The 13,737-nt window shown below is 42.0% G+C and overlaps 1 protein-coding gene across 1 annotated transcript; it reads left to right on the top strand.

Moving 5' to 3' along the window:
- The first annotated feature begins 453 nt into the window (after window positions 1–453).
- On the top strand, window positions 454–13,452 carry LOC127529383 (doublesex- and mab-3-related transcription factor 1Y-like). Its single transcript, XM_051932761.1, has 2 exons — window positions 454–871; window positions 12,767–13,452. The coding sequence occupies exons 1-2, from the start codon at window positions 478–480 to the stop codon at window positions 13,150–13,152; spliced, it is 780 nt and encodes a 259-aa protein (XP_051788721.1). The 5' UTR covers window positions 454–477; the 3' UTR covers window positions 13,153–13,452.
- The last annotated feature ends 285 nt before the right edge of the window (window positions 13,453–13,737 follow it).

The following is a 13,737-nucleotide window of genomic DNA, read 5'->3' as shown; positions in this document are numbered from 1 at the left end:
CACCGTGCTGCCATCATTCAAATGATATATGTATTACTGTATACTAATCGGTGGCTGTATTTGCAACTTCTCTATACATATGACAGTGAACTTGAATTTGATGCACAGGTGTTTGTGTGATGACCTGGAATTCTGTCCCCTTGATGGCTACTAATGCAGCCAAGAGTTCAACAAATGGTTTGAGGCACTTTTTATCAATTCAGAATGAGTCATTTTCACTCTCAGTGCTATATTGGTGTCAAAATTTCACATCCAACAGGGCGTGGCCAGGAGTTGATGCGACCCCACCCACCTGAATGTACACATTTCCTCCCACTCGGCCTTAAGTCTTACAAGTCACTTTTTGTCCAGATCTGCCCCGTAACTGCCCCTCTGATTTTATCGGGGTGTGGCTTTGGGGGCGCATCAAGAGGCCATTCTCATAAAGACTTTGACCTTCGCTGACGGCGGACAAGCAGCATCGTCATTGTCATCATCATGCCTGGCATGTCAAAGCCCCAGTGGAGTCCTGAGGGTCCATCGTTTGGTTCAGATACAAAGATGTTGCCGAGGAGGCCTAAATGTGTCCGCTGCCGAAACCACGACCTATTAGTGCCGATAAAAGGGCACGCGCGCAAGTGCCCCTTCTACTTGTGCCAGTGTTGGAAATGCGCGTTGAACTCCGAGCGGACCAGGATCGCGACCATACAAAGGAGCCTGAAGAGAAAGCAGCAAGCCGAGCAACCGTTGGAGCGCGCCGCACGTCTCCACAATTCAGGGACTTTCGGGGGATTCCCTGACGTGGACTGCATGTCCATCAGTAGTGACCCCAAACATCGACCTACCATACTCGATAGTGGCGGAGGGAAGGTGGACACTGGGAAGCAACCTGGTGAGTAACCTGTACTCATGGTTGGGTGAAGAGGGTGATGCTTGGTGGCACCGTCACGACCTCTGTCGGGTGAGCGGGGCGAGTTGGGGTCGACCCTCAGGTGGGAGAGGGGCACACTAGGCTGGGCTCTTCTTCACCACACAGTATATGAGGTCGCCGCTAAAACCCCCGAAATGTGTGTCAGAGTTATGACTCGTAGTCTCACAATTACAAATTATTACGACGTGACATTATTTAAATTTACTATCTCATAATTTTAATGTAATATCCCTTAATTAACATTTATTATCACATTTTAATTTAGTATTTCGTAATTTTAACGAAGCATCTCTTAACTTAAACGTTAACGTTGAACTTCAAAACGATCTCATCATTTTAAAATTAGTACTTCATAATTATAATAATAATAATAATAAATGCCTCGACGTTTCATTTTGACTCACGATCTCCTAGTTACACTTTATTTAATCATAAGGATATTTTTTTCTTATAATTTAGCATCTCATAATTTCAATTTAGCATCTCTTTTTATTTAATATCGCATCATTTTCAATTAAAATGTTATAATTAAAATTCAGTCTCGTAATGTAATTTTAGTATCGCATAATAATGGCTATAGTAATTTCAACGGAGCATCTTGCCATTTCCCTTTTAAAACTTATGAGATATGACTTACCATCTCCCAATGTCAGTCTAGCATCTCATAATTGTAAATGACGATCTTCTGTTTCAATTCAGTCTGGCATTTTTATGAATCGTTGTTTTAATTTAGCATTTTGTAATTTTACTTTAATACCCCCTAGTCAATCTAGCATCTCATAATTATAAATGACTTATTTTATATTCCAATGTAGTCTCTCATATTCTCAATTACTAGCACATATTTATGAATAACTGTCATGTTAGTTTTTAATAGTTGCAACTATTTCATACTTTAAATGTATTATCGAATAGTTCAATTTAGTAGTTGATAATTATGAGCGACTTGCTCTTTTAATTTAGTAGTTCATAATTCCAATTTAGTCTTTAATAATTGTGAATGACTTTTTGTTTAATTTCAATTAAGTAGTTCATAATTTCAGCTCAGTACCTCGTAATTATGAATGCTCGTTTTATAATGTAACTTTAGTCTGTCATATTTATGACTCTCGTACATGAAATGTATAATCTAATAGTTATGACTGTTTTATAATTTCAGTTTAGTATATTGTAATTTCAATTGAATACCTCTTAATTACTCTCAGAATTATGAGTATTTTATATTTTCAATTTTGTATCTCATAATTATAAATTAATATTTTATATTGCTAGTTTAGTGTCTCATATTTATGAATATCTCATACTTTAAATGTATTATTTAATAGGTAGGACTATCTTATAATTTCAGATTAGTACGTTGTAACTTCAATTTAATGCCTGTTAATTACTATCTCACAATTATGACTATTTTATAATTTCAATTTAGTATCTCACAATTTTGATTATTTTATAATTTCAGTAAACTCCCTAATCATTTTAGTATTACAAAATGATGACTATCTTTTAATTTTAGTTTACTAGTAATAAATTAATACCTCTTAATTATGACTTACTAAATCTCATACTTTCAATCTAGTAACACATAATTATAATTATCTTATGTCCAATTTTGCCTCTCATATCTATGACTAACTCAAATATTAAAATTATTATCTAATAGTTCTGATTGACTGTCATAGTTTTATTTCAGTATCTGACAATTATGACACTCGAGCTCCTAGTTTTGATGTAGAATCTCAGAACTACAGTATGATCCATCATCTCAGTTTCAATTTTTGTGTTTCATAATTATGACTTATTATTTAATGTTTATAATTACAATAAATGATACAAGTTCATTTTTCTCCAGATTATGACTTACTATCTCCTAACTTCAATTTAATATTGAATGATCATGACCTGTAATAGGTATTCTCTATCTCTGAATCTATAGTGCCTTTCTTAACTATCTGTCTATCTATCTATCTTTTATATAGTGCCTTATCTAAGATAGATAGATAGATAGATAGATAGATAGATAGATAGATAGATAGATAGGAAAGGCACTATATAATAGATAGATAGAGCCTTATCTGTCTATCTATCTATCTTTAGTTTATTTAGTGCCTTTTTATACAGAAGGTTTATAATCTGGAACATTCTTATCAATTTAGAGCATTTAAGATCTTTATTTCTTCTGATGTGTCCTTTCTTGTCTTTAATTGTGTCAAAAAGATGAAGGCAACGATGAGAATGATTTAAAAGAACACAGCATAACATTGGCAGACCTGCTTGATCCAATTGAACGTGGCAGGGGTCTGGAGCCTGCTTTGGAAGCACTAGGTGCAAGGCAGGAGCCAACTCAGGAGACACAAACTAGTCCATCACTAATATATAATAAGCCACTTCAGCCAACATGCATGTCTTTATTAATATGAGATGAGAACTGGAAACATTAGAGGACCTCCCTTGCAGTCACAGGGAGAACCCCCAACTCCTCTCAAACAGTCACCCAGCAGCTCCTTAATATAAAATGCACAAAAACAGAAAACATTGCCTGATATAATGTTTTAAAAATATATTAATGACCTAATGAATTATTGTGGCGGCATGGTGGCGCAGTGGGTAGCGCTGCTGCCTCGCAGTTGGGAGACCTGGGGACCTGGGTTCGCTTCCTGGGTACTCCCTGCGTGGAGTTTGCATGTTCTCCCCGTATCTGCGTGGGTTTCCTCCCACAGTCCAAAGACATGCTGGTTAGGTGGATTGGCAATTCTAAATTGGCCCTAGTGTGTGTTTGTGTGTGTCCTGCGGTGGGTTGGCACCCTGCCCGGGATTGGTTCCTGCCTTGTGCCCTGTGTTGGCTGGGATTGGCTCCAGCAGACCCCCGTGACCCTGTGTTCGGATTCAGCGGGTTGGAAAATGGATGGATGGATGGATGCATTATTGTACAGTACTGCATGAAGAACTTTAGACAAGTAAAAACAAAATAAAAAAAGTGGCGAAGGAAAAAGAAAGAAGAAAATAACTAGTAATGAGGAAAACAGGCAAGTGTGAATTTGCATTCATGTCTAGTGTTCAACCGACCAAGGTGGGCACATGTCACTCCTTTTTTCATATCACTACTTTGACATTCTGCAGCAGAATGTACAGCATTATGTTTAAATCCTGGAATCCTGCCATAAGGAGTCGATGAGTCAGCACCTACTGTATATACAGCATATGGAGACACTTGTGAGGTCCTATACCATTTCTTGACCACTCAGGTCTGCCGATGAAAGGTGCCTGCTGATGCCACCTCTGTGTGGCATCAAATCTCAATCCAGACTCGTGTTTAACTCCTAGCTGGTGGAACAAGCTGCTCACCTCCATTCAAAATTCTGACCCCTCAATGTGTTTAAGAAGGATTTGAAGACACTCTTCTTTGGTGAGTTTGATAACGGGTGTGTTAGGTTTTCGTAACCTAGAAATTGTAAGTCACTATTATTTGGTTCTCAGCTTCTCACTTGAGATGAACAGTTTTGCAGTCTTGTCATGTAAACCTTGTTTCTAAACAATCCCTTCAACTGATGTCTACTAGATTATGTTGACCTCTTTTGTAAGTTGCTTTGGATAAGTGTCAGCCAAGTAAATAAATGTAAACTAGATGTGCTATCCACGTAAGATGGGTTGAAATCTAAATAATCAACGTAGACCTATGCATTAATGTTTGGAGTGTGCCGTTCAGTGCATATGTTTCTGTTATATGGTGTTTAGTATGTGATTCGTAATAGCAGTATTAATATTTGTCATGCGCCATCTGTTGGAATGACAACTGAAATGCATATGTCTGTTATATGCCATTTGGTATAGGATTCCTAAAGGAACTATTAATATTTGTCATGCGCCATCTGTTGTAATGACAGCTGCAATACATGTCTCTGTTATATGCCATTTGGTATGGGATTCGTAAAAGCAGTATTAATATTTGTGATGCGCCATTTGTTGGAGTAACTACAGAAATGCATATGTCTCTGTTATATGCCGTTTAGTATGGGATTCGTAAAAGCAGTATTAATATTTGTGATGCGCCATTTGTTGGAATGACAACTGAAATGCATATGTCTCTGTTATATGCCGTTTAGTATGGGATTCGTAAAAGCAGTATTAATATTTGTGATGTGCCATCTGTTGGAATGACAACTGAAATGCATATGTCTCTGTTATATGCCATTTGGTGTGGGATTCTTTAAAGCAGTATTAATGTTTGTGATGCGCCATCTGTTGGAATGACAACTGCAATACATGTTTCTGTTATATGCCATTTGGTATGGGATTCGTTAAAGCAGTATTAATATTTGTGATGCGCCATTTGTTGGAATGACAACTGAAATGTATATGTCTCTGTTATATGCCATTTGGTATGGGATTCGTAAAAGCAGTATTAATGTTTGCGATGTGCCATCTGTTGGAATGACAACTGAAATGCACATGTCTCTGTTATATGCCGTTTAGTATGGGATTCGTAAAAGCAGTATTAATATTTGTGATGTGCCATCTGTTGGAATGACAACTGACATGCATGTGTCTCTGTTATATGCCATTTGGTATGGGATTCTTTAAAGCAGTATTAATGTTTGTGATGCGCCATCTGTTGGAATGATAACTAGCAATACATGTTTCTGTTATATGCCATTTGGTGTGGGATTCGTTAAAGCAGTATTAATATTTGTGATGAACCATTTGTTGGAATGACAACTGAAATGCATATGTCCCTGTTATATGCCATTTGGTATGGGATTTGTAAAAGCAGTATTAATGTTTGCGATGCGCCATCTGTTGGAATGACAACTGCAATACGTTTCTGTTATATGCCATTTGATATGAGATTCGTAAAAACAGCATTAATGTTTGTGATGCACAATATATTAAAATGAGAAATGCAAAGCATTTTATTACTAAAAATGTTTGTGATGTTCCACCATTTGGAATGACAGAGACATGGCAACTGGATGCACAAACAGATACATAGAAATGTTTATTAAGGTGAGTGTAAAATCTGTTTTGCAATTGCAAAATGCAAAAATCACTAAAGAATTTTTTGGGGAGTTTTAAAGATTTCTTGGGATAGAAGATAAGCAACACTACTCCCTTTAGCTTAGTTTGTTCACACTTCTGTGTTTACCTGTGTTCTTTTGTACTGCTGTTTAAAACGTGTAATCTGTCGCACAATAGTAAGTTTAATTCTATTTATGCCTGTCATCACATCACCGCAGAAGAGCGCAGCACATTTTTTTGAAATTGTGACATGCTGCATGTTTTCCACACGAAGACACAACTAAAAGCACTGTCATGCACATCAGTGGGTTGTCTCCACAGGAAATGTCACTACGCTATCAACCCCCAAACCCTGCCCCTGTAATCGTTACCTAGCAACCGCCTTACGCTAGCTGAGGCTACGCACACTTCTGGTGACCATTTTTCAATAAAGATCTTAAATATTTGGAAACTACTCGGGGTCTTTGCCCACTGCTCACTTCACTTGCCAACACCCCTGCCTGTGCTCTGCGCCAGCAACTTTGCATCTCTGCTGCTCGCATTTGTGGATTTTACTTTCACCAAACAACACATCTTTTAATTCTCGCGGATACGCCTCTTCATTGGGAAGAAACTACTTTTCCCTGATGGCAACATGAATTAGACGATCTGCAAGTCTCAGACTTAAAGTTTAAAGCCAAACAATATCTACATACTTCTGTCATATCACCTACCTCCATATACAGTGCATCCGGAAAGTATTCCCAGCGCATCACTTTTTCCACATTTTGTTATGTTACAGCCTTATTCCAAAATGGATTAAATTCATTTTTTTCCTCAGAATTCTACACACAACACCCCATAATGACAATGTGAAAAAAGTTTACTTGAGATTTTTGCAAATTTATTAAAAATAAAAAAATTGAGAAAGCACATGTACATAAGTATTCACAGCCTTTACCATGAAGCTCAAAATTGAGCTCAGGTGCATCCTGTTTCCCCTGATCATCCTTGAGATGTTTCTGCAGCTTCATTGGAGTCCACCTGTGGTAAATTCAGTTGACTGGACATGATTTGGAAAGGCACACACCTGTCTATATAAGGTCCCACAGTTGACAGTTCATGTCAGAGCACAAACCAAGCATGAAGTCAAAGGAATTGTCTGTAGACCTCCAAGACAGGATTGTCTCAAGGCACAAATCTGGGGAAGGTTACTGAAAAATTTCTGCTGCTTTGAAGGTCCCAATGAGCACAGTGTCCTCCATCATCCGTAAGTGGAAGAATTTCGAAACCGCCAGGACTCTTCCTAGAGCTGGCCGGCCATCTAAACTGAGCGATTGGGGGAGAAGGGCCTTAGTCAGGGAGGTAACCAAGAACCCGATGGTCACTCTTTCAGAGCTCCAGAGGTCCTCTGTGGAGAGAGGAGAACCTTCCAGAAGGACAACCATCTCTGCAGCAATCCACCAATCAGGCCTGTATGGTAGAGTGGCCAGACGGAAGCCACTCCTTAGTAAAAGGCACATGGCAGCCCGCCTGGAGTTTGCCAAAAGGCACCTGAAGGACTCTCAGACCATGAGAAAGAAAATTCTCTGGTCTGATGAGACAAAGATTGAACTCTTTGGTGTGAATGCCAGGCGTCACGTTTGGAGGAAACCAGGCACCGCTCATCACTAGGCCAATACCATCCCCTACAGTGAAGCATAGTGGTGGCAGCATCATGCTGTGGGGATGTTTTTCAGCAGCAGTACTGGGAGACTAGTCAGGATAAAGGGAAAGATGACTGCAGCAATGTACAGAGACATCCTGGATGAAAACCTGCTCCAGAGCGCTCTTGACCTCAGACTGGGGCGACGGTTCATCTTTCAGCAGGACAACGACCCTAAGCACACAGCCAAGACATCAAAGGAGTGGCTTCAGGACAACTCTGTGAATGTTCTTGAGTGGCCCAGCCAGAGCCCAGACTTGAATCCGATTGAACATCTCTGGAGAGATCTTAAAATGGCTGTGCATCCAACCTGATGGAGCTTGAGAGGTGCTGTAAAGAGGAATGGGCGAAACTGGCCAAGCTTGTGGCATCATATTCAAAAAGACTTGAGGCTGTAATTGCTGCCAAAGGTGCATCGACAAAGTATTGAGCAAAGGCTGTGAATACTTATGTACACGTGTTTTTATTTTTAATAAACTTGCAAAAACCTCAAGTAAACTTTTTTCATGTTGTCATTATGGGGTGTTGTGTGTAGAATTCTGAGGAAAAAAATGAATTTAATCCATTTTGGAATAAGGCTGTGATATAACAAAATGTGGAAAAAGTGATGCGCTGGGAATACTTTCCGGATGCACTGTAAGTAACACTTTATTTTAAATATCAAACAAAGCTGAATTCAATTGTTCTCTCGTTCGCTAGCTAAGCGGAGTTAAAGAACACGAAGCTGGCGAGTGAGTGAGGAAGGCCGCTCCCCTCGGCCCGTGGCGTGTTTCTCAGATTTGCGCAAATAAATTTCTATAGCAAGTGAACTATGATACACTAGCCAACCCGCGGCGTAGCATACGCTGCATAATTATGTATTGATGGGTGAACACTTCCTGAACGACACAGTTGTCCAAATGGAGTGGGTTTGTAGATACCACTGTGAGTGAATGAAAAGATGGACCTCTGGAGAGAGCAACATACAATTGTCCGTGACTGAAAGCGGGATCGTCTGTGACGATGGAGGCCACGCTGGTGAAAGTTACTTCGTCGGTAGGGATAAGTTTCAGCACTTGTTCATTAAGGTGTAGCGAGTCTTCGTTGTTGACGCTTAATATAGCTTGCGTACTGAGTTGTTCCGGAGTCACAGTTGAGAAACACTTTTTTAATGTCTTTTAAGCAAAGGGAAAAAAATGAACATGTGAAACATCCGTAATGTAATAAGCCACCAAGAAAAGTAACATTGCAACAATGCACGCTACGACCCGATCGCTGTAAACAGAAGTGAAAACAAAATCGAGCCCGCTGCATTCTTTAACTGCCTTGTGGTGCTGTAGTAGTGTTGCTGCTTTGCAGTAAGGAGACCGTGGAAGATTGTGGGTTTGCTTCCCGGTTCCTCCCTGTGTGGATAGCACTTTGAGTACTGAGAAAAGCGCTATAGAAATGTAATGAAGTATAATTATTCTTATGCGTCCAGCCCCGTCTCTCTCGTGTGTGTGTGTGTGTGTGTCTCTCTCGCACGCCTCTGTGTGTCGCTCGCTCTCTCTCTCTCTCTGCACGTGTTCCTGCAGGCATACGCCCCATAATTATTTATTAATGGCTGGACACTTCCGGAAAGACACAGTTGTCTTAAAGGGGTTGGTTTGAGGATACAACAGTAAGTGAATGAAAAAATGGAACTCTGGAGAGAGCAACATACAATTGTCCGTGACTGAAAAGTGGTTTTGGCAGATACATGCATATCTTTTTGAAAGTTTGGCCCTGTGCCTCATTAATTGTCATCGTAAAGGCCAATCTAACAGGAAATGGCCTTCGTGTAAAAGTAAAAGGCAAGTTATCCGCGACAAACAAAACTGTTTTACACACTGCATACAGCGATTCACATCCGTGACAAACATGCATCTTCTTAGATGGTCCTGCCGCGTCCACCCTCGTTCTCGAAGCATACACACCGCCTGGTCATGTGCCCGCTCGCAAGAGCAACTCACAGAGACCCGCCCACCAACTCTTAAGACCATGGCGTGTAAAACAGTTTGCAATGGTGGACACGGTCGTGCGTCATAACCGAAAAGAATAATGAAAAGTCAACGTGGCTCAGAGGTGCATGTGGACTGTAGCAGAGACAAATGAGAAAGACACAGTGTTTTGTGAGTTGCTGCCTCCGAGTTGGTGGGCGTGGCTCTGCGAGTTGTCATCGTATCCAATGGTCTTAGAGTTGGTGGGTGTGGCTCCGTCCTGCGTGCTTCATGGGTGTCTTGCTTGCGCTGGCGGCTGCTTAGTGAATTATATATATAGATAATGAACTGAGGGAAGTCACAAAATCAACCGGAATGTTCAAGCAAATTATAGAAAAAAAACAATCTAAATCTATTAAGTAGTTCTCTCATGAAAAGCGGACATACAGAAAGACAGAGAGACATTGGATTTTATATATTATCTATTCGTAAACCTTCAACATAATGTGCAGTTAAAGTCTCAACAGCATTCTCAGCATTTCTGGAGCTTAGTAGAGCCAGATAACTATAAGAATCTTCACCAAGCAGCTCTGAAAATGTCTGCTTTGTTTGGGTCGGCACACCTCTGTGAGTCTGACATGAATGTCATGAAATCAAAGTTCAGAGCAAGACTGACAGACGAACATTGAAAGGACTCCTTAAGAGTGAACCTCAGTGGCTCCACTCCACCATACACCTGCCTCTCTTGGTGACTCCATGTAGTGCCAGTCATCTCACTAACTAAAAAATCACATCACACATGCAACTGGACATGTGAATAAAGTGACACAGTGACATGGAACAAAATGACAAATAAAGAAGTCATATCTGTGGATTTGGAATTGCATAGTTTTTTTTATCAGCATTCATGTTTTAATTCAATAGTGTGAGATACACTAGAAGGGGTGGCACAGTGGCGCAGTGGGTAGTGCTGCTGCCTCGCAGTTAGGAGACCCAGGTTCGCTTCCCGGGTCCTCCCTGTGTGGAGTTTGCATGTTCTTCCCGTGTCTGCGTGGGTTTCCTCCGGGTGCTCCGGTTTCCTCCCACAGTCCAAAAACATGCAGGTCAGGTGCATTTCCGATCCTAAATTGTCCCTAATGTGTGTGTGCGCCCTGTGGTGGGCTGGCGCTCTGCCCGGGGTTTGTTTCCTGCCTTGCACCCTGTGTTGGCTGGGATTGGCTCCAGCAGACCTCCGTGACTCTGTAGTTAGGATATAGCGGGTTGGATAATGGATAGATGGAGATACACTAGAAAATGAATACAGACATACAAAATGCACTTGCAGGTGAACTAAATATTTTTTGTGATGTTTTAATGCAAAATGTGAGTTGTGGACACCAACAGTTTGTAAATGTTCAGGCAAAACAAGCTTATTCAGTTTGTTTGGGTTGAAATCCATCCATCTATCCATTTTCCAACCCGCTATATTCCTAACTACAGGGTCACGGGGGTCTTCTGGAGCCAATCCCAGCCAACACAAGGCAGGAACCAATCCCGGGCAGGGTGCCAACCCACAAACACACCCACACACCAAGCACACACTAGGGCCAATTTAGAATCGCCAATCCACCTAACCTGCATGTCTTTGGACTGTGGGAGGAAACCGGAGCGCCCGGAGGAAACCCACGCAGACACGGGGAGAACATGCAAACTCCACACAGGGAGGACCCGGGAAGCGAACCCAGGTCCCCAGGTCTCCCAACTGCGAGGCAGCAGCGCTACCCACTGCTCCACCGTGCCGCCCTTGGGTTGAAATAAGCTAAGAATAAACATTAGAAAACATGAGTTTTTGGCCATTTTCATTTTGTAAAAATAGCTCTTGGGGGGAAAAAGGTTGGAGACCCCTGCATTAGAGGAACTGAAGGACAATATTCAGAGTGAAATTGGAAAAATTGAAGCGGCATGCAGAGAAGTGTATTGACGCACAAGGAAATCATTTCCAGCACCTCCCCTTACGAGTAAGTACAGATTTTTGTATTGCATATCTTTTGTTTCGTGTACGGCTAAGAAACGGATGTTGACGTTGGAGTCGGAGATGGTTTGATTTTTCGTGCGCCACCCTGTATTAGCCAAATGGTGACGAGAAGAGGCCATTAAGGCCAGCAAGTCCGTTCATTCTATTCACTTAGATTGTCCAAAATAATATCAAGGGGAGATCTGAAGCTCCTTAAAGTTCTAAACGCCACTACACTCCATGTGTCTGTGAGTCTTTGCAGAAACAAAAAACTTTGTAACATTTATGTGAAGTTTACCCTGTGGGCCACCAGGGCGCGTACAGCTGCCGTAACCCGGACACGCACAAGCAGGACACAGGTTCAAACTCAACACCCGGTTTATTTATGGTTTTAAAGTGCACAAAACACCAACACCGCAACACACCACTACTCAGTCCCTTCTTGCCGCCAGTCCATCCGCCTCCACTACTCCTTAGGCTTTGTCTTCTTCTTCACGACTCTGGCCCCCCCAAGAAGTTCTCCAGGTGCTTGAGGACCTACTTCCAGCAGCACTTCCCGGTGTGGTGAAAGGATCGCTCATACGGGCGCAGGAGCAGCTGCAGCACCCCCTGGCGGCACCCCTGGATCCCAACAGGGCTGTAAACAACTCCATCTTCCATGAAGTCCTGCGGGAGTCTGAGGCACCACTGCCATCTAGCCTCCTGGGGGAGGTAATGATCTGCCCATGCTTTCTCCCCTGGTCCTCTCAGCAAAGAGGCATCCCGGCCGGGCAAGGATCCCGGCCATCCGTGACAACCCTTTTAAATTTCTAACGGTGTCCCCGTGTTCTTGTTGCAGAATTGATTTTGGCATCAACTGTACTAATTCCTTTCATATTTTAAAATTTGACTCCAGTGGCATGTCGTTTGGTGTCCTGCGTCTCCAAGCTGAAGACTGTGGTTCTATTCCTGATGTAGGCATAAAAACTTTTATAACTTGCTTTGTAAGTCACCTTGGATAAAGTCGTCTGCTAAATAAGAATAATAATAACAATAATTAATAGGTAGTCCTGGTCAATATAAATGGGTGGCCAAAGCTCTCACAGATTTTACAGTGTGTTGCCCCTAACCATCCACACTCTGTCAGGTGCCCCGTCTGCCCTCTAGGTTGCTATTAGGACTGGCTACCCTTAATAATTTAGTCAATGTCAGTTTTTGTGATTTTTCTATCTCTCTGTTTCCATCTCCAGGGGCTTCCAGTCTCCTCTTAGGTTTCTCTGATCGAGAGCCAGCAAAGGTCCTCTACATGCAGTACCCGTGTCTCCAGGCTTACAATGTTTGCCATGCTCCGACTTGGAATATATCAGGCAGGCCTCCCTTCCTCGAGGAACTGACAGTGCCATTAAGCTTGCCTTCCTTCCAGGGGCACGTCTTGCCTAACTCTACTTACCTGACTCAAGTAAGTAAACTGGTACTCATGGCAGGGTGTAACTTCAGTCCTAGTTGTTGCTCTGCCAAAGCTGTCCGGGTGTATGGTGAGGATTTGGTAATCATAAATCAAGAACTGCCACATTTTTTTCATCTCATTGAGTACTTTGAAAAGGGTGGTCTGGGTGGCTGGAAGATAAACACTTGACATCTGACAGGCAGAGAGTCTAAATAGTGAGAAGGGTTGGCACTGGTAAGGCTGACACATGTTACCTCGCCAGGCGATAAGAGATGCTGGTAGAAAGAAGGAAGCTTTGCATGTTTGTGATGTGTTTCAATATGGTATCAGGCAGTGCCACTACCACAGGCTTCAGAGAGAAGTACCCTGGTGGGAGCATGCAGCATTCTCTCAGGACTCCTGAGGGAGAAGCAACTCAACTACTGGCAGAAATGGCTGACTGAAACCTTTGTGGAGAGAGTAAAGCCAGGGAGGTAACATCAGAGGCGCCAACCCATCCTGACTGCCAGGGGTCACACAATCCCAGAAAACAAGTTGATACCATGCTGGGGAGCTACACTGGACACCTGGGGCTTCATGTATAAATGGTGCGTACGCACAAAAAATGTTGCGTACGAATGTTTCCACGTTCAAATTGCGATGTATAAAACCTAAACTTGGCGTAAAGCCACGCACATTTTCACGGTAGCTCCAACCCTGGCATACGCCAGTTCTCCACTCGGATTTGCAGACTGGCGCCACCCAGCGTCAAAGCAGTGCTTTTGTTCCAGTGTG

The sequence above is a fragment of the Erpetoichthys calabaricus genome, chromosome 10 (assembly GCF_900747795.2).
Source record: "Erpetoichthys calabaricus chromosome 10, fErpCal1.3, whole genome shotgun sequence".
Lineage (NCBI taxonomy): Eukaryota > Metazoa > Chordata > Cladistia > Polypteriformes > Polypteridae > Erpetoichthys > Erpetoichthys calabaricus.
Note: the sequence above shows the minus strand (reverse complement) of the source record. Positions and strands in the feature narration are given on the sequence as shown.